Source organism: Lepidothrix coronata, unplaced genomic scaffold, assembly GCF_001604755.1.
Source record: "Lepidothrix coronata isolate B3197 unplaced genomic scaffold, Lepidothrix_coronata-1.0 Scaffold254, whole genome shotgun sequence".
NCBI classification, from domain to species: Eukaryota; Metazoa; Chordata; class Aves; order Passeriformes; family Pipridae; genus Lepidothrix; species Lepidothrix coronata.
The window spans coordinates 117,924-138,119 of NW_016690434.1; the positions used below are offsets into that span (position 1 = coordinate 117,924).

A 20,196-nucleotide genomic window follows, 5' to 3' on the forward strand; every position below is an offset into this window, starting at 1 on the left:
GAACTGGGGCGGGCACGGAGCCCTCCTGTTATTTATGGAGAGAAGGGATGGAAGGGAGAACTGGGGCGGGCACGGAGCCCTCCTGTTATTTATGGAGAGAAGGGATGGAAGGGAGAGCTGCCTGACACATCGCAGCCTGGCCCACGCGTCCCTGTGGTCCCTGTGGCTTTGGGGCTGGGCTGAAGTCAGAGCCTGGCCCCGGCCCCGCCTTTTTTCTCTCTTTAAAGGTTGTTAAAGCAGCCGGTGTCAGTTTGCTGCTCCACTGCTTCCCCTTTGGGCTCCTTGAGGAAGGAGAAGGCGCTTCATGTCTTGGCGTGAGCTCCTTCCCCCCTGGCTGGTGATCGTGGCGGGACTGACGGGCATCGTGCTGCTCTGTGTCTCCACCAAAGATGTGCCCGTGGCCCCTCTCAGGACCAAGGTAAGGGCAGTTAAACTGGGCTGTTGTGTTGCTTTGGACATTCATTTTATTACTGAGCGGGGGACTAGAACAAGACTGCCAGGGCAGGTCGGCATCCTTCAACTTGCTGTAGCTTTTTGAACCAAAACCAAGCCAACTCCTTTGGTTGGTCCTGGAATACAGCAGGATATGTTCCATGGATTTGCAGAGATGCTCACAGCAGGCTGAGGGGAGGCAGCTCATGTCTGGAGCTCCCCCAGAGCAGCAAGGGACCAGTGGGGTCAGTGGAGGGAAAGAGATCAGTCCCTCTTGAAAGTCGGTAGGAATTTGGCTCTGAGCTGCTGCTTCTGTCTCTAAAAACAAATTGTCTTTCATGCCTTCTCCTCTTTGGTCCTATCTTGATTTTAAGTGAAGAGCCAACCTGCTCTACACAGCAGGGCCAGGTCTGAAGGGGGGTTAATACCCACCCACTCTGCCTCTTGAACACCCATTGCTGAGGTCCAGTGGCACACCATGGTTTAACCCAAGAGAAGTAGGTTATCCTGTGTGTTTAGAGATAGTATCCGTCCTCCATGCTCCTGTCAGAAACAAAATTAGACTAAAAACCCCCTCATTGCTCTGCTTTCTGTCCTTCCCTGGTGCTGAGCTGGGCAGGGGTGTGGTGATCCCTCCCCTCCTCCCTGGCGCTCCCACAGCAGCCTCTCATTATGTGAAGGAGGAAAAAATGGTCCAAGTTTCTCCACCAATACCATTTGTTCCTTCCTCCTGTGCGGCAGCAGCCGACACGTCCCTGCCAGGAATCGGAGCTGTCACTGGTGTGGGAGGTGCCAGCAGGCTCGGGCAGGGAGCTCCAGCCTCCTCCCGCATTTCTGCTCCAGCCCAGCCCCACCAACCCCTGCCCTGGGTGTCTGGTGAAGCCGGAGCTCCCAGGAGAGCAGCAGGCAGCAGCTCTGCCCCCCTCTGAAACCCTTCTGGTGCTGTTAACATCAACCTCTGAGGAGGTTTCTCCTCCCACTCAGTCACAGCTCCAACTATTTGTGTGCAAGATGCAGCTCAGAGCAGCACCACCACATATCTCATGAGTTTCCTTCCAGGCTGTGTGGGAGATGTCCCAGATTGGGGTCATGTAATAGGGGGAGAGCACGATGCCCTGGACCAGCACTGGGGCTGTTTGAACTGTGGGGACATCCAGGACAGCTGTGCAGGGACTCCAGTGGCCTCCAGTTCCTCACCCTCGTGTCCTGGGAGCAGCTCAGTGAGGCTCAATCAGCAGCAAACAGCAGACACTGGGGTGCAGAGAGGCAGAGATGCCTCAGCCCCACAGCTGGGCAGTAGCAGAGCTGTTGGGGGACAAGGGGTTGAGAAAGCTCATGGTCACTGCTCTGCTCATTCTGCCAAGACATTGTCTCTGTCTCTGTGGGGCTGCCACCTCACACAGTGCCTGTGCTGGTTGGTCCCAGCGTGCTGCAGCTCCCACAGCTCTGCACACACTGGGGCAAACCCAGCCCATGTCACACCATCGCTGCACTGGGGCGTCAAAGAGACATGGGAGTGTCGGGTTCCTCAGGAGAAACAAGCCACAGCCCTCCCATTCCTGCACAAAAGCCTTAGCAAACCAATCAGCAGCAGTTTGAGCCCCAGACTGAGTGGAGAACCTGTACAGTGCCATCTCCCACTGCTCTAGGACCTGTTTTTCCTGAGCTCCAGGTGGCTGAGCTCTGGTGGAAGCCCTCTGCCTGGTTTCAGGAACAGCTCCAGAGGGTGCCACTGGAGGCCTGATGTGTTTCTGGGCATTTCTCCATTCCTGCTGTTCCTCATGTATATTCAGGAATGCAGATGATTCCCTGCAAATCCTCATCATCTCCTGGCTTCATTCTCTCCTTGAATGTAAAAAGTGAACTCAAATTCTGCAGTGCAGGCCCAGAGATCACCCTGAGTACTCACATAACACTGAGTAACCCTACAATAACAAAGCAGCATGCATTCAGTGGTGTTTACCTGGAATATTTTGCGGGTTTTCCAGTATGGCATCGTTCTGGATGCTGGCCCGTCCCGCACCATCCTCTTCATCTACCAGTGGACAGCCACCAAGGCAAACAAGACCGGGGTGATCAGGGGATGCAGTTCCTGCCCTGTGCAAGGTGAGGTGCCCAGTTCCTGCTCGGTGGTCTGTGGGACTGGCAGGGGATGGATGGATGGGAACCCAAAGACCTGTGTTGGACCAGGGCCACAAATTCCTTGGCTCCTTCATCACCCAGCTGTGCACGGAAATAGCGAAGCACAAGCTTATTTTCAGCATGGCTCTTCTCCACTGGGCAGGTTTAGCCACACACAGCTGGGCATCAGGCACTTGGCAGGAGCAGATGACAGGATTTTGGGGCTGCTGCAGGAGGGGAAGCACACAGAGAGGTTGGGGCTCATCCTGATGTCCACATGGATCAGCGGCAGAGCCAAAGCAAGGCAGTGAACAGCAATGGACACAGATCTGGCTGCAGGGTGACTCCTGGGACCTTCTGCCTCCTCCTAGCTGTGCCCTGGGCAGTAAGTGGTGTAGCCCCAGGACAACAGAGATGAAAAGGCTCCAACCCCCTGTGTGGGGTTTGACAGCACAAGCAGGAGTTCAGCTTGCCTTTAGGTGTCACATTTCAGAGAATATTGGGGTTTTCCTCACCGGTTTGAATCAGTTTGACCCTGCCAATGCCAGCTGAAAGGGTTCCATGCATTAATGCTTGTGGTTTTCCTTCCCTATCTCTCAATCTTGCTTTGATGTCAAAGCCTGATTATAGCGGGATGCTGGGAAGGACTGAACCCTCAGTGTGCTGTGGGAGGGCAGCAAGAAACACAAACCACCCACAGAAGGTGCAATAAGGGCTCCCTGAAACCCTGTGTGTGTCCCTTGACTGCTGCCATGTTCATGGCTGGGCTAAAAGCAGCAGCTGTAGCTCTGGGAGGCAGTTTGTCCTCAGCAGCAGCAACAGGAGGCCCAGGCAGGGCTCTTGCCCAGGTATGAGGAGTCCTGTGTGCATGGCAGCACAGTCACAGCCTTGCAGGAGCTGTAGGAAAGCTGCAGCTCGGCCCTAAAAGGGGCCTAAGGGAGGCCCCTTGGGTCACCCTGACGTGGTGAGGAGTCACAGCCAGGAGGATGAGAATGGGGAAGTGAGGATCTTCCTGAGTAGCAGTTCAAAACCAGTATTTAAGACCCCATTGACTTGCTGGAAAAATGAGTCAAGGCTGGCACACAACACCTCTGCACAGCACCAGCTTCCTCTGGAGCAGGGGTGCCTTGCAGGCAGGGGCTCAGGAACCTCTGCCAACACAAGGGGAAGTGGCTGGAGGGGAAAGGTGACACATCAGCCTCAGCTCTGTCTCCGTGGCAATGTGTCCTTTTGCTTATTTTTATAGCAGCTAAAGCCACATTTCTTCCTCTGTGGGCTGAGAAAGCCTCAGCTGTTGCAGCAGCCATGTGGATATCTCAGCAGCAGAGCCGAGGTTCTGTTAGTGCAGTTTGGGATTTATATGCACATGTTTTGCTCCCAGTACCATATCTTAGCAGGGTGGATACCTGGAGGAGTTCCTTCATTCCACCTGTGACAGGTCTTGCCTTTAACCATGCCCTAGGACAGTGATCTCTGGGGTAACAGTTCTCACAGTTCTCCCATAACTTTCCCTAAAATTTCATTCTGTCCCCTGGTTCTCAGGTCTGGGAGTCTCCAACTACTCAGATTCTCCTCAGAAAGCAGGGAAGAGCTTGGAGCCATGTTTGAACTGGGCCCAGAAGGAGATCCCAGCAGAGCAGCACAGCCAAACCCCACTGTACGTGGGAGCCACCACCAGCACGAGGCACCTGAAGTGAGTGAATGTTGCAAACCCACACCCAGAGATCAGCACACGGATCATTCTGTGCATGCACCTCACCCTGTCTGCTCTGCAGTGTGTTCCACCCTGATCTGCTGGTCAGCTAAACCTCCCTCAGGCCCAGATGTCCTCGAGAGGAATATCATGGCTGTGGTTCCATCCTGTCCCCCCAGCAGCCATGAGATCACAGTGCTGCCACTGCTGCCAGTCTGTGCTGTGTTTCCTTCCCAATTACAGTTTCACAATTACTGCTTCGGAAAACATCCGTCAGTCTGGAAGCTCAAGTGTTTTCAGCTTATGTGACAACACACATGGACTTGCAGGGGTGCTTCTTGTCAAAAAATTGGGAATGGCAGCAGGAAGGTCCATCTTATCATACACACTTGTGGAAACTCTTCTGAGTCCCCTCATTACCAGGACTTTTTCTCCTTTTAGGCACTGGGGAAAAGTGAGATCTGGAGGGGACCAGGTCAGTGGGGTGAGGCCAGAGGATTTCCTTGGTGGCAGAGGGTACTGAAGTCCTAAATTCTTGAACGATGCCACAACTGCTCCAATCATCCCTGTGCTGTTCTTGCCCCCAGTGCCACGTGAGGGGAGGGGAAGCAGCAGCAGGAGTGGGATTGCTGTGTCTCTGTGCCACTGCCCAAAGTGGGGTGCACAGCAGGAGCCCTGCAGGGTCCTGTAACAACAAATACATCCTTTTTTTGTCTTCTTTTTAGCCTCACCCATCCCACCCTCTCTGATGATCTCCTTGCATCCCTGACTGTGGCCCTGAAGTCATCCCCCTTCAGCTTTCGGGGGGCACAGATCCTGTCCAGCCCAGATGAGGAAGCATTCAACTGGGTTGCTGTGAACTATGTCCTGGAGAACTTCTTCAAGGTAAAGGACAATTCTCCCTGGGGCTGAGCAAATCCTGCTAACAGACAGCTACAGAGATGTGGAGGGATTGATAAAACCCTGTAGTTTAAGCAGTGGTTAAGCACAAGTTCCACTGCCTTTCAGAGGAGGCAGGTTGGATCAAAGGCCAGCCTCATGTGAGTTGGTGGTGAGGCCCTGGCACAGGTTGCCCAGAGAAGCTGTGGCTGCCCCATCCCTGGAAGTGTCCAAGGCCAGGTTGGACAGAGCTTGGAGCAACCTGGGCTAGTGGAAGGTGACCCTGCCCATGGCAGGGGGTGGAAGGGGATGAGCTCTAAGATCCCTTCCAACCTGAACCATTCTGTGATTCTATGGTTATAACTAGTTTGAAGGACCAAACCTCTCCTATAGCCTTTCATGAACACACCCATGCAGTTGCCCTGACAGACATGAGGCTTTCTGGACAACGTTCAGGATGCTCACGTCAGTGACTGCAGGAGATGAAACCACAGGGTTCTTCTCACAGAAGGATCACTTTAGCATCAAGGCAGCACTTGAAGCCCATATCTGCCCGCTTGGAAACATCCCTGCCATTCCCTCTCCCCTCTCTCCTGCCTGCTGAGACCACTGCCTTGAGCAGCCCCCCCAGGCTGGTGAGCCCTGTTTGCCCCCATGGGCTGTGGGAAGGTCTCTGTGCAGGTGGCAGTGCCTGTACAATGACTCTTCTATTCCCTCCAAAGCCATCCATGTGTCTTGTGGGCAAAGAAAGAGTTGGGCTGTGCTGCACCACCAAGGTGTTTTGTCCCTCTGTGCACTGTTTGCACTTGACTGTGACCCAGATGGAGAATTCTCAAGGATTGACCTCTCTGGTTCTTTCTGGTCAGTACGACTGGCGAGGGCAGCTGGTGCCCTCCGGGAAGGGGATGGCAGGAGTCCTGTCCGTGGGAGGAACCTCAACACGGCTCACTTCCCAGCTGGAAGAGGAGAACCAGGTCCCAGAGGAAGGGGTGAGGCTGCAGCTGTACGGGCAGATGCACAGGGTGTACACTCGTCAGTGCCCCTGCCATGGCACCGACCAGCTCCACAGGAGGCTGCTCTCCCTGCTCATCCAGGTGAGTTCTGCCACAGGACACGAGCAAAGTCCCTGGATACCACATCACTAAATCACAGCTGCACAAGGTGTAGCTTCTAATGGGCAAAATGCCCCTAATGGAGGCCATTTGCACATATCTAAAGAGAGCCCAGTGCATTCGTAAAATGTACCCTCTATGCCCAAACCAATGCCCTCCAAACAGACACACAGGCACCCATTCTAGAGTTTCCCACTTGCAGGCTCTACTTGGCCTCCTACTTAATACACACAAGCACAAAATTGCTCTCCAGACATGCCAACATCCTTTTCAGGGTGACAAGAAGCCAAGGCTTCCCTTGCCTTCTGTGAACTGCTCCTCCATCCTAGAATGGGAACCAACCAACCCAGGTCCCCAGCTGGGACCTTTCATTTGGGATAATCCCTTTGCTGGCTTTAACCCTGAAGTATCTTTAACAGGGCAATATTTCATTTTGAAAACATGCAGGTGTTTTGGTTCTTCCAAATGTTATTTCATTTGGGGAATGGTGGGAGTTGGATAGGATCTGATACAAACTCAGGAATCACTTTAGTCTGCATAAAAAACTAATTTTTCAGAAATTAACTCCTCCCTGCCCATGCACTTGCCTGTCTTCAAACTCTGCCTGCCCTTGTTTGAGACCTGAATGTCCCTCATGGAGGCCAACTTCACCACAGTTACACTGGGGAATTACTAGAGATAAGAAACACTGATTCTTGAGGGGTTAAGCCTTTGGAAGGCAGACCTAAACAGCCTCTCTCTTGCAACTAGAAAGAGTACAGGATGCATGAAACTGTATTTCTGGTCTAGGGGAGGGCAGGCAGGGCTGGGACTCCTCAGCCCCCCCCGAGCAGGTCCAAGCCCTGTGGCTGCCCCGGCCCCAGCAGGAGCTGTGAGAGGGCCCCAGCAGAGAGCTGCAGCAGCCTGGGCCTCGTGGTTCACTCAGTGACATAAATGACATAAGTGACATAAGATTTGGCCACCCTTTCACAGCCTCCTGCTCCACTTCAACACTGTGGTGGCCAGAGGAAATCTGTCCTGCACTGTGGTAACATTCTGGCTCCCTGTGTGAAGCCCTGGGATGCCATGTCATCTCTTGCTGTCCTTGTTTTATTCTGCCTCCAGGAGCAGAGAAGTGCTAAAACTGTGTCTAATCCCTGCTGGCCCCTCTCCTACTCGCGGGAAGTGCAGTGGCAGTCAGTGCATGCTGGGCCTTGTGCTGTCAGTGGTGACACATGGGACACCCCTGGCCCCACGGAGGTCTTCAACATCACGGGCTCCAGCAGCCCCACCGCCTGCATGAGACTTGTGCAAAAGCTGCTCAACTCCTCCTCTTCCTGCAGCTTCTCCAAGCATTCCCTCAGCAGTGTGCTCCAGCCCCTCCGGACCAGGTTTCTGGTGAGTTCTCATTTACACTGGGGCAGACAGCTGGCACAGAGAATCCATGAAATGGGACCAGTTTGACCATTAATAAATACAGTGGGAACAGCCACACCGGGACACTCCTGCCCTCTCCCCCTCATTGTCACACAGCTGTTCTTCATGGACCACTGGCTTCCTACCAGTGACTGTGGTGGAGCTCCTGAGACCAATTTTGGGGCTCCACAGAGCCAGCAGGGATAGGAGAGCCAGGAGCTGTGTGCTAAGCAGGTCTTCCCACACCAAGTCCATGGTAAAGCTGAAGATCCTCTGCCACTCCCTCAGCAAACATCAGGGCACGCTGCACCACCAGCATGTTTCTATCTGAGAACTCGGATAAAGTGTCCAAAGGCATTGGATTGTTGAGCCAAGAGCAGCTAAAGATCCCAGGAAAAACTAAGTGCATTTCAGAGAAGGTAATTCTGGGAATTTCCCCAGCTCCCTGTTCCTGAGTCTCCCATGGACTTGGTGCTGAGGAGCACAAGGATCTGGTGAGGCCACACCTGGAATACTGGGTTCAGTTTTGGGCCTCTCACTACAAGACAGACAACAGACCTTGAGGGGCTGGAGCATGTGCAGGGAGGGGAACGGGGCTGGGGAAGGGGCTGGAGCAGCAGGAGCAGCTGAGGGAGCTGGGGGGGCTCAGCCTGGAGCAAAGGAGGCTCAGGGGGGACCTTCTGGCTCTGCAACTCCCTGACAGGAGGGGGGAGCTGGGGGGGGCGGTCAGGCTCAGGGAACAAGGGACAGGATGAGAGGAAACAGCCTCAGGCTGTGCCAGGGAAAGATTTAGGTTGGATATTAGGAAACATTTCTTTCTTCACCAAAAGGGTGGTCAGGCACTGAAACGGGCTGTCCAGGGCAGTGGTGGAGTCACCATCCCTGGAGGGATTTAAAAGACATGTAGATGTGGCACTTGGGGACATGGGTTAGTGGTGGCCTTGGCAGTGCTGGGGGAATGGTTGGACTTGATTTCACACACCTTCTCAAATCTAAATGATTTTATGATTCTGTGACTAGTCTACTTATCCATACAGGGCCAGGAAGGCTTCTGCATGTGGAACAGACCTGTTTCCATCTCCAGACAGTAACAAATCTTATCTTCCTTGCACCCATCCGAGGCCCTGACACCACCACCACAGCACACACAGGGCACCCTGGCACTGCACTGCCCCTCCCTTTCCTGTGGGCACAGAGTGCAATGCAGGGACACAGAGCACAGTCCCACCTGATGGTTATTTCTGCTGCTGTTGTAGGTGATTTCTGAGGCCATGGACTTCATGAGAGAAACTGTTCCCTCTCCTGACTTGGGCCAGGCTGTCAAGAGGCTGTGTGGGATGTCCCTCAAAGAGGTAACTGTGGAATAACTTCATGTGCAGGGAGAGTGGGAAGTAAGAAAGAGCCTGTTGTAAAAGCCAACAGAGCTCAGACTTAGAGAGCTGTAACTTATAGGCTCCCTTAGGGAAAAACTTGGATTTGCCTGATTTTTGTGAGGTTTGGGTTTTCGGGGGGGGGGTAGTTTAGGTTTTTGGGTTTTCAGTTTGTTTGGTTTTTTTACTTTGAGGAAACAGGCTCCACTTATTTTCCTTCCTCCCAAATCCCAGCTGCTGGTAGCACCTGCACTTAATTAAATGAAAAGCCATAAATACCTTTTACTGTATTTTAAGGAGTATACAGGAAGGCTGTCGACTCTCTCCTGTACATCACTTGGTCTTCCTGTTATCCTCCTCTCCTTAAGGCTCCACTCACACTCCAAGGATGTTCCCATTTCACCTGGGCCCAAGGAGAACAAGCCAGGGGGAATTTGCCAGTCCTTTCCCTCAGCTGGTGGTTTTGAGGTCACCCCTATTTGCACTGACACTGACTGAGCATCCACAGTAACATCCGAATGAGACAATTCTTACAGGGTTTGCTGATAAGGCAGCAAAGCCCAAAATCATTCTCTTGTGGATGGAGGAAAGGCTGTTCCTGCTGAGAGAAAGGCTGCAGCATTAGCTCAGTCTAATTAAAGAGCAGGGAATCACACCAAGCAAGCCACCAGCAAGGCCAGTGGGAGACCTGGCTGCCAGTGCTGCTGCTCTTGGATCTGCCTGGCTTAATAAGATGGGAACAAAGGCACTGAGAGCTGACACTGCTTCCCAGATCACAGCCCAGTGGGTGCTGGAAATGGCTTTCAGTCTGCACAGGACACAAACCCCTCCTCCAGTCCCAGAGCAGGAAAGGAGAGGTTATAGCTGGCTTGAAATTCACCTATTGAATACTTCTTTAAATTTTTTCCCCATCTTTTTTTTTTTTTTTTGGAAATGGCACCAGCTGGTTAGGGAGTCCCAAGCAAGCCAGGATACACTTGCTGAGTACTGTGCTGTGTCTGCCTTCATCTTCCATCTCAGTACAAAGGGGTACACGCTCGACGTTGACCGGCCTGCTTGGACTGCGTTCCAGAAGAAGGTCAGTCACCAGTTACCAGGGAGGGCTGGTTCCACACTCACAAGCCCTGACCAGCTGGGCTTCTCCAGCAGGATGGGTTTGCAAAGTGGATTCACAGTTGTGATAAAGAAGAAAACCGGTGTCACAGAGCTAGAGGTGACACTTGTCCCCGCTGAAAAACAGACCTTATCTGGAGCAGTACTGTCTTTAGGAGTCTGTGACAGGGAAGGAAGTGCAGCTTGATCTCCACTTAATGCTGAAGGCAAACTGCTGATATAATTTCTTGAGCCAAAAGATGCTGTCCTACCTCTTTGTAACCCTTTCACCCTTTTTACTAGTGAGGGTTTATAAATGCCTTATAATCACAGAATCCCAGACTGGTTTGGGTTGGAAGGAACCTTAAAGCTCATCTGGTTCCACCCCCCTGCTAGGGGCAGGGACACCTTCCACCAGGCCAGGTTGCTCAAAGCCCCGTCCAACCTGGCCTTGGACACTTCCAGGGATGGGGCAGCCACAGCTTCTTTGGGCAACCTGTGCCAGGGCCTCCCCACCCTCACAGGGGAGAATTCCTTCCCAATATCTAATAATCTAACCTAATATCTAATAAGGTCTGAAATTGTTTCAGGATCTGGAGCCCCTATGGAAAGGGGGATTTGATTCGGGTCCTTCCCCTACGCAAAGGAAAAGGAATTCTTTTCCCAGACCTCTTCCCAACTCCCCACAAAGCCGTGGTACCACTGAGCAGGGCTGCAGTTCAGTCAGCCACGTGGTGACCGTCAGAGAAAGGGTAGGTAAAGAGGCAGGACCAGGGCCCCCCAGGGAGCCCAGCCTGGAAAGCCAGAGACAAGCAACCTACAACAAAGGTCTGAGAGAGAACTGCTCACAATGCAGACCTGAGATCCACCTGGGAAAACCAGTCAGGGAGCAGGAACGGCACACACCTACAGCACAGCTCAGGAAAGAGGTGGATGCCCAGACCAGAGCTTAAATGGAGCTCCCGTGCCCATGGGCAGGGGTGTGGGTGGAAGTGCCAGGTGAGGCTGGTTGGGGCCAGTAAGGCCCATTGGTGCACTCAGGGCACTGAGAGAGGGAGAGCTCTTAATTCCAAGCCCAGTCCTTGGACCAGTCTCAGATAAGGTGCATGAGGCCTTTGGCCCGTGCACAACAACACAGCTGGGGTCAAGACTGTCTCCTTCTCTTCTGACATCTCCTCCTTTTTATTTCAATAGATGGGTGACAGATCATCTGGCTGGACTCTTGGGTACCTGCTGAGCCTGACCAACACCATCCCCCAGGACAGCCCAAGCATCCTCAAGGGGATTGAACCAGGGGTGTGGTCGCTGCTCCTGATCCTCTTCGTGGTGCTGCTCACTGGCTCGTTCATGCGCATCTCGTACCGGGTGATGGCCAAGGAGAACACCCTCAGCAACAGAAACAGCAGCGTTTTTGATGACAACTGACACTTCTGTGGGTCTCAAGACTCTTGCCAGAGCACAGTCAACAGGGTCCAGACAGAAACCACAGAGGTGTAAGGCACTGGAGGCTGGAAGTGATTTCCCTGCAGGACTCCCAGAACCTTGATGCCTTATTTCAACTAGCTGGCACTTGCACTACTGTACTTTGAGACAATGGATCCTGCTCCACAGGAAACCTGGGATTCCCAGTGGATGGCAAGCTATTCATCCTCCAAACAAGAACAGCCTGCACGGCTCTTCCTTGGGCTACAGCTGGGATTGCTCATGTCAAGCACGAGGCGATGCCTCAGCAGGCAGGCCCTGAGCTATTGTGGAGCTAGTATTGAATAATCCTGTCAAATCAGGAGAGCTGGTGTCTGACAAAGAGTGCTCTGTCTTCTCCTCAAGAGATGATACCTGTAGTATTGCCACTAGTGAAGACTGGAAGAGCACTAAAATATGGTCAGAATGTAACAGCCAACTTGCTTCCATGTTCTAGGGAAAATGCAGGTATTTCCTGCCTGCCACTGCTGACCTGCCTGTGCTTCCATTTCAGTGACAGTATCCAGTGAATACTCATTCAAAACCAATGCTCTTTAATCTTGGTCTCTACAGAGCATCAAAGGAGAAACAAAGGGCACAGACACACAGCTGAGTTTTTGTCTCTCAGCTGAATCATGGCAACTCAGGGTTAAAACTGCCAATTTAAACTCTTTAACCAGGACTTCAATGAACACATTTAATTTCACCTCTGCTAAAACTGGGCTCAAACTGGGCTGAGGTTCATCTGTTTGTTTATTTGCACTGACCTGCTTGTCTCGCTGACTGTGCAAGTGACTCATCTGACGTCCTTTAGACCAGAGCAGACCCAGGAACAGAAGCTTTCCTGATTGTCAGAACACTGACTTTTGTATTAGACCACGACCAGAGTTACTGCATAATCCAATAGTCAGGATTCCTCAGGGACTTGGCAGTCATTCCGGCTCCTCTGGCCTGCTCTGCTTGTCTAAAAGATGAGGTGCTGTACAAACTCCCTGTGTTACTGTGAAGAGAAGGGATTGATTCAGTCAAACACTGTCCTTTGACTGAGGCATTTAGTTCACTTCTCAGTTGCTTCAGAGACTTAAAACACACAGGCTGATAAAAGCCTCAGGGACAAGTGTCTCCAATGCATTTCAGGCCACTTTAAACAGAAATGTAAATGCTCACACATGCAGTGATGTGCCTCGCAGGATTTTTAAAGCTACCATGGCACCTAAATCCTTTCAAATCTGATTATTTGCCACTTCTGCTCCCAGCTGATACACAGGACACACACACACACATAAATACTGGGGTATCCAATTAACGAAGGTTTGGAACCCGTCAGTCAAGTTTGGAGGGGTGTGGAAACCCCAAGACTTAAACAAGCTTCATATTCATTTCTTCGAGTTGCACGTTAGATATTTTTAATTATATCATGTTATTAAAGATGTTTTAATAGACTGTGTTATTCTTGGCAAGGGATCAAAGCAGGGGGGTTATTGTGAACACAGAATGTTTCAGTGAGCGGGATGGGGGGTGCTGATTTGGCCTGTTTACTCCAGAGCTGTTTTGCTGTGTTTTGCTGTATTTTGGGGGTACAATGGGAACACCTGAAGGCACAGTGAAAGAAAATGACTTCAGATAACCTGGCTGCTGGTATTTAGTTGGTGGGAGACGTGCCTACACCTTTTGATGTGTTCTTTGCTCAAACCTTCTGAAGAATGTTGGAAGGATCTAGGCAAGCCTGGGTAGAGAGAAAAAAGAGGTTATCATGGAGTCAGCGATAGCGGGGAAATTCCTGAGACTTCATTCATCCCACACCTGGAAATGCAATCACTAAACAGAGCTCTGGCTCTGTGACCTGTCAGCACAGAGGTGAGCTCTGGGATTCCTGGTTGACATTTGGAACCTGCCCAAGAAGAATCCTACCACCGTCAGACATGGAAACAAGCCAGTGAGATGCCAGGAGCCCCAGGTGCTCTGGTCTGTCAGTCATTGCACCTTCTTCATTTTGAATAGATCACAGGGTCCAAGAGAAGCACAGCAATGGCTGGAACTTCCTTGAGCTCTTGTTTAGAAGCCCTGGGACTTCCATGCAGGTAATAAGTGAGCAATCAGGCAAGGAGCTCAGCGTGGCCTCCTGACTCTTCACTTTTGCCTTGCACGTGCCACTGAGCTGTGCCTGTGAAACCCCTGGCACTGCCAGGAGAAAACAACCCACAACCACTTGATTCTTTTCCTGCCAGATAAAAGCATTTATAGATGTATTTACTAGGTGATAAGATAGATTAGGATTTTAAAACTGCAGTGTGGTTTTAGTTATAAAAAAAAGCAAAAAAATAATAAAACAGGGAATCTATGAGAAAAAAATGGAAAATATTCAAAGTACCATATTCCTTTCTCCCAGCTCTCTGTAGAGCAGCTCCTTCCTGTCAGCACTATGCAAGTTTGCAGAATTAATCCCTAGATTACACAGAACAGCAGAAATCTACTTAAAAGGAGGTTCTAGATGAACTAACTCACTTTGAAACAAAGATGCTTGCAGGCCTTTGGTTAGAATTCAATTGTGGAAATGATAAATAATGAAGATTTTCTATCTGTCCATAAGTTCTTTATGTTTATACACAGGTCCCTTGCTTTTCACTCAGGCTGAACCCTGGGAGAGACCTTCTGGCAGATAATCTCTGCTCATGTGCAACTGCAGTTCTGCTGCTCTCAGCAACTGTCAGTAAGAAGGAAATCAAAGGTATTAGATACAAAAATTGACACCAGAAAGCACTTTCTCTGTTTTAGCTCCAGACACACAACAGGTTGGCTGGCCTGGCTATTGGGGCCTAAATGTCATTTAGGCATGTTTGTAGGAATACATTTGCTCCTGTTTTTCTATACCATTCCCAAAGCACCATGGGTTCTCAACCAGCACATCCCATCTGGGTTGTACCAATGAATTCCCATGAAAACTGAGAGAAATAACAGCTGGTTGCCTGCAGTCCCACTCTGCTGTACCAAGTTCATCCCCACAGGATCTGAATTGTTTCTTTCTTCCAGGAGAGACCCAGCCCTTGATATCCACAACCACTTAGAGGGGTAAATCCAGCAGCAGATGAGAGGAATGTCTTTTAGGATGGCTGGAATTAGTATCAGTATATTTTCATGTTGTTCTTATACCATGCTTATGATCACATATCTGAGTATCTTCCCAGAGAAATAGGAAGCCATATGATGTTTGTATCCTACCTCATGGACTGTCACTCCTACTTGAGGAGCTAATTCTGAACACACTGAAGAGGAACAAGCCCGAAGGAACACTGGGATCAGCAAACCTGCAATTTTTGCCACAGCTTTCTTCACATAAAAGTCCTCTCACACAGCCATCAAACCCAGGCAAGTCACAGTGCTTTGATGTTCTGTAGGTGCAGAAATCACTGTGTGTTTGTACAGCAGTGACCAGGTTTCCTCCATGCCCTCCATGTGAGGTGCTCACAGCCTTCCTGCAGTCAGAGGCTGTCAGATGAACACAGAACACGAACTGCTGCTCCCGGAGTTGTGTGCAATGCCAGGGATCAGTCAGGAGAGGGAGGCTGCCAGGGCAGCCTCAGGAAATCTCCAACACAGCCAGGAGCTGCTCCCACCACAAATCACATCATTTAGCAAGCAGGCATTTCTGGGAACGTGTGAAGGAGACTCCTGATGTGGATGCAGGGGAAAGACACCGCAGTAGGAAGCTCTCTCTATGTGTGGGATGTGAAAGCAGCTCTAACCAGTGATTTAAGGAGCTGTGGTATTGGAAGAATTCCCCTATGCAGGGAGACAGGCACTTGCATGGAGTAGGGATGAAGGCTCTTTTGGAAACAAGGGGGAGAAATAATAATTCCTCCAGGAAGAGGACTGGCCTGGGAATGAAGAGGAGGCTTGAGAGAGACAGAGCAATGATAAAATCAACTTTTGTGTGAAGGAAAGCTTATTTTTGTTCACAGCAGGGGTGTCACCATATGTGCACCTCATGATCGAGTTAGTCACCACTTCTTGGTGGAAATTCTCAGGAGAAACAGATTTTCCAAACGAAAGAAGGCGACAGTTTTTGGGCTTATCAGTGGACAATGAACAGCAGCAGAGCTGTGGAACCTTCACGGGAACAGCGTTCAAAGTTCACTGGTTTTGAACATCAAGGATGTGCAAATGCAAAATCAATGCTGAACTTTAAACCACTCAAAATCTGGTTTAACTTTACCTTCTGCCTCACAGTATCACTGACAATATTAAACACTCCTGGAGTGCAAGCTTTGAAGGGACAGGCTCACAGCCTTCTGAGCAGAGGAGCTCAGTGGAAACCATCAAACCAAATGGAAGGAGCTCTTCTTCCACAGAGCTCATGGTTAAACCTCATCAGGACAGGAGGTTGTTTATGCCAAAAGTTTACAGGGCTGCAAAAGGTGATTAGATAAATTCATAATAACCCATTAGGGCTATTAAACAAAAACTTACTTGCTTGTGGCTAAAGAATTGCCTGAACCACCTGCCACATCCAGATCTGTTTGCTCTGTTCTTTGGTAACTGCTGCAGATCATGAGAGACAAGATACTGGCCTGGGTGGGCCTGTGGATTGATCCCATCCAGCCCTTCTGATTTCTCTCAAGCAGGAATCCCACAGCTGCACTCCTCACTCACCAGTCTCTGGAAGCAGCCCCTCACTTCAAGGAACTTTGGTCTCTCAGCAGCATAATTTCTAAAAAACAAGATTGTTTATCCTTAGAAGTAACAATCAGAAACACTAGAATGAGAAAACATCTGCACATACCCACGTCCCACTTCAGCATTACCATAAACCTGGAATGACCCCAACACCAGCAGCTCCCACACACCCTCGTCCTGCAGTGTCCCTCCCTGGAACTCAGGGCCTCATGATTTTACCTACAGAACCAGAATTAGTTCTGGGATTTCTGTTTGGGCTCCTGCAAGCCCAGGTACAGGCTCAGCTCAGACTAAGTGCTGTTTCAGACACAGACTTCTATCTTGCTGGTTAAGCACCAAGAGCAGACTGACAGCTGCTGCCTGCCTGCCTGCTGAGGGGAGGGATCAGCTCAATACTCACTCAGAGAACACTGGTTCAGCAAAAGGGGAAGGTAATATTCAAAAGTTAAAAGAAAGTTCCTCCCCACTCCCCTCAAACCAGTTGTATTTACAGTAAAATCTGTTTCCAAGAAAAAAAGTAGTAAAAATAGTTACAAAACCAAACCAAACAATTACAATAAAAAGTAAAAAAACCCTCAGTGAAACAGAAGGGCAAGTTCCAAGTCAGCTTTAACGTCATTATCATGTTTTGCTATGGGTAATACCCAGAGTCTTTGGCCTCATAACAGTGGCCCCTGATGTTTTCTAGTACTCTGTTACAGCATTAATTGATGCAGCAAACTTACAGCTGGGAAGTGTAGAAGCCCCCAAATGAGGTGAAACCTCCCTGCTCGTTGCTCGCAGCAGTTTGAGGAGAGCTTTCAAAGAAATCAAATACCAGCTAAGACAGATGTCTTCAGTGAAAACACGATGTGGGAACCACCTTGGTCGAGCTATTCCCTTCTCTGCCCTCCCTTTTGCTTTCCAACGTTCCCCACTCCACCGAGCTGCAGCCTCTCCACCAAACCAGCGACTATCACAAACACACTTCAGCATTTGGCTCAGGCAGGACCAGGGAACGTGCAGCTTTTTCTCCTAGAATATGCCCAGTGCTCAGAGGTTCATGCAGAGGTTTGCCTTGGGAGGAATGCTTCATGTGAGCCAAGGTTCTGGCACAGACGTGCTGTGGCACTTGCCAGCTCACCTTCTGGCACGCACTAATTCGTGGTGCCACAGCGTTAGAAGTCACAGGGCTGAGATGGTCGGCAGCTCCAGCAGCTCTCCGTGGAGATTCCTGGCTCAGACTCCTGTGTTCCTTCTCACAGAGAGCTTAAAAGTACTGGCATTTTTTTTAAAATGCAAAAATATTTAAGATAGAATTGTCATTTCCTGTGGATGTGCACGTAGCTAAGACCAGAAGTACTCACTGGCTGGGCTAGAATTAGCAAAAATAAATGTTACACAAATAATTGGAAATGTCTCCTATCCCATAGATATTCAGGTGGCCGAATCTCCCAGGGAAACCTGTGGAAGCTCAAAATTTAACCACCCACAGGGTCCTACCCCTCTCTGCAGGAGAGATCCTGATGGTGTTCTGGAGACAGGTATTGGAGCCTTAACTGAGCAGAGCGTTCCCACTCTCACACTGCCTCTGGGAATGCTTGGGGTGACAAACATTGCTCACTCCACACATTACAGAGCAGCTTCCCAAACATGAAAGGCAGCACTGGCTGAGGCACAGGCTGTGGGAAGCACAAAGGCTCAGGATTGCTAAGGAAGTGAGGAAATAGATGGCACTGACGTGCAGGCCTTTGCTTTCTGGCCCTGGCAGAAAAAAACCCCAACTGTATCTGCATTAAATCCAGCAGCACCTGCACCAGGAAACATCATCCAAGCCCTGCAGTGGCTCCCCTGCTCCATTTTAGGGAGGGTTTTCCAGGGCTCCCTGAATGCACACATTTATGAACGCTGTGCTGAGCACACCTGATGAGAATTGATGCTGAATGTACTTTCCTGGAGAGCACGACACAGGCAAGGCATTCTACATTCCCTGCCTTTAATCAGAAAGAAGACTGTATTCCTTTTGTGCATTGCTCTGAAGAGATGGCATCACATCCTGGAGGAAAAGCTGTCTTTACTGATTAGTACAGCCTTGTATGAAATCTTGAGCAAGTCCTGCCCAGATTTATCCTGGCTGCCTCTGATACTTAAATGATGCTGCAGTTTTTGGAATTGGTCACATCAAACACCATTACAGAGAACAGAAATGTGTTGTCAGTGGTGCTGAGCTGGGGTGGGCCAAACCAACCCTTTTCACTGATCCCAGTGTGAACACAGCCCAGAGTTTGCTATTCAATCAATGCCCGTAATTAGTGGATAAATCTGGACCCTAATGGCTCTGCATTACTCAGCTATCTCAAAGGAAACTGCATAAACCTCCTGCATTCTGGTTTCAGATGTGAAGGATGAGCTGTGTGTGTCTCCCTGGGCACCTCTGAGGCTGACACAGGTCTGTCCCAGGATCCTCTCAGGTTCCTGATGCTCCGGGGCTCCTCCCAGGGTCTCCGGGACTGCTCCAAGAGTTCCTGGACTCCTTCCAGCACCTCTGTGGGAATATGATGTTTATATGCCAGAAATATCGATCACCATAACCTTTATATTAAGCTAACTACCAGAGGCTATTCAACCTCCACAGGGCTGTTCTTCTCCAGCCACCTCCTCGCCTGATGCAGGCACAGGATTGGATTATTGTTATCCAGGCACAGATCCCAGGTTATGTGTACAAGGCACAACGTCTCTGTGTGTCACATGAGCGCCTGAGTGACACAGAGCTGGCCTGGTGTGCTCTGTGTGTCGGCAGGATTGAGGTCACTGCTGCCTTTGCCTCAGCCCAACGAGGCAGGAGGGTGAGACTCCCTGGCTTTAGGAGCCTCTTTCAAGTTTTTGCTACAGTGTGAAACAAGAAGAGATGCTGGGACTTGTAGACCCAGCTGGCATCCCGATGAATACATATAACCATAGAAAGGCTCTGCTGAAACAATAATCAAAGTGTGCTTAATAGAAACTGTGACCAATGGACACACTGGCTGGGCAGGAATGTGCTCACAAAGCTGGGCGGTGGAATAAGGGTCAGAGGAAAGGCAAGGGTGGTTTCTCCAGCCCGGAGTGTTCAGCTGCCTCATGACAGGGCTGCAGCACCCACACACAGCTCAGGACGGAGGGGCCACCAAGGGGAAGCCTCAGTGAGCAGCACCCACCTCACACAGACACAGGGGCACTCCCCTCACAGCACAGGGGAGCTGGCACTGAACGGCTCAGCCTGGCCCAAGAGCCATCATGGCCCCACAACCCTTCACAGCCCCCCCGAGCCCTCACAGGCCCATGGACCTTCATGGCTCCCTCAAAATGCTGGACCCCCCAAGCCTTCACAGCACCAGACCATTCATGGCCCCCTAGGCCCTCACAATTCCCTCACAGACCTCCAAGCCCTCACAGCCCCTCACAGCCCCCAAGTCCTTACAGCCTCCTAACCCCTCAGGACCTAAGCCCCATGGACCTTCATGGTCCCCTCACAATGGCTGGACCCCCTGAGCCCTCACAGTCCCAGAACCCTCAAGGGCCCCTGAGCCCTCGCACTCTCCTCACAGACCCCCAAGTCCTTACAGCCCCGAGCCCTCACAGCAGTCAGACCCCTCAAGCCCTTACACCCCTCCCCCAAAAGCCCTCACAGCCCCAAACCCTCAAGGCCCCCTGAGCCCTCTCAGCCCCCAGATCCCCCAAACCCTCACCGCTCGGTCACAGACCCCTAAGCCCTCACAGACCCCTGAGTCCTTACAGCCCTCCAAGCCCCCATATCGGCCGGAACCCCTGAGCCCTCACGCTCCCGTCACAGCTCCCCGAGCCCTCACAGCGCCCTGAACTCTCATAGCCCCTCAAAGACTGCCTTGCCCTCACACTTCCCCTCTCCCTCCCCCGCCATGTCCCGCCCCAGCCCCTTTTCTCGCCTCCCCCCTCCCAGGGCGCGAGCGCGCGAGGTCGCCATGACAAC

At 51.0% G+C, this 20,196-nt stretch overlaps 1 protein-coding gene and 2 long non-coding RNA genes across 4 annotated transcripts; 1 reads left to right on the plus strand and 2 right to left on the minus strand.

Moving 5' to 3' along the window:
* Window positions 1-276: 276 nt before the first annotated feature.
* On the plus strand, window positions 277-12,770 carry LOC108507390 (ectonucleoside triphosphate diphosphohydrolase 2-like). Its single transcript, XM_017835322.1, has 9 exons — window positions 277-418; window positions 2,421-2,538; window positions 4,096-4,246; window positions 4,972-5,131; window positions 5,992-6,219; window positions 7,342-7,614; window positions 8,889-8,984; window positions 9,946-10,080; window positions 11,289-12,770. The coding sequence occupies exons 1-9, from the start codon at window positions 305-307 to the stop codon at window positions 11,517-11,519; spliced, it is 1,506 nt and encodes a 501-aa protein (XP_017690811.1). The 5' UTR covers window positions 277-304; the 3' UTR covers window positions 11,520-12,770.
* Window positions 1,691-4,440, minus strand: LOC108507392. Its single transcript, XR_001878108.1, has 3 exons — window positions 4,313-4,440; window positions 2,396-2,780; window positions 1,691-2,277 (listed from the first exon to the last, which is right to left on the minus strand). It is a non-coding gene; the product is annotated as an uncharacterized LOC108507392 (long non-coding RNA).
* A 176-nt stretch (window positions 12,771-12,946) lies between the features above and the next one.
* Window positions 12,947-20,153, minus strand: LOC108507391. Of its 2 annotated transcripts, XR_001878107.1 has the most exons (5): window positions 19,406-20,153; window positions 16,955-18,753; window positions 16,023-16,263; window positions 14,061-14,259; window positions 12,952-13,281 (listed from the first exon to the last, which is right to left on the minus strand). It is a non-coding gene; the product is annotated as an uncharacterized LOC108507391 (long non-coding RNA). The 2 variants fall into 2 exon arrangements; XR_001878106.1 differs by having other exon boundaries at window positions 12,947-13,281; window positions 16,955-20,153.
* Between the last annotated feature and the right edge of the window lie 43 nt (window positions 20,154-20,196).

What these genes read in the sequence shown, in the direction of transcription:
- LOC108507390 (XM_017835322.1), top strand. Translation starts at nt 305, where the DNA reads ATGTCTTGGCGTGAGCTCCTTCCCCCCTGGCTGGTGATCGTGGCGGGA. An exon ending in ACCAGCACGAGGCACCTGAA is followed by an intron (nt 4,247 to 4,971) that starts GTGAGTGAATGT and finishes TCTTCTTTTTAG; the next exon opens with CCTCACCCATCCCACCCTCT. An exon ending in CCCTCCGGACCAGGTTTCTG is followed by an intron (nt 7,615 to 8,888) that starts GTGAGTTCTCAT and finishes CTGCTGTTGTAG; the next exon opens with GTGATTTCTGAGGCCATGGA.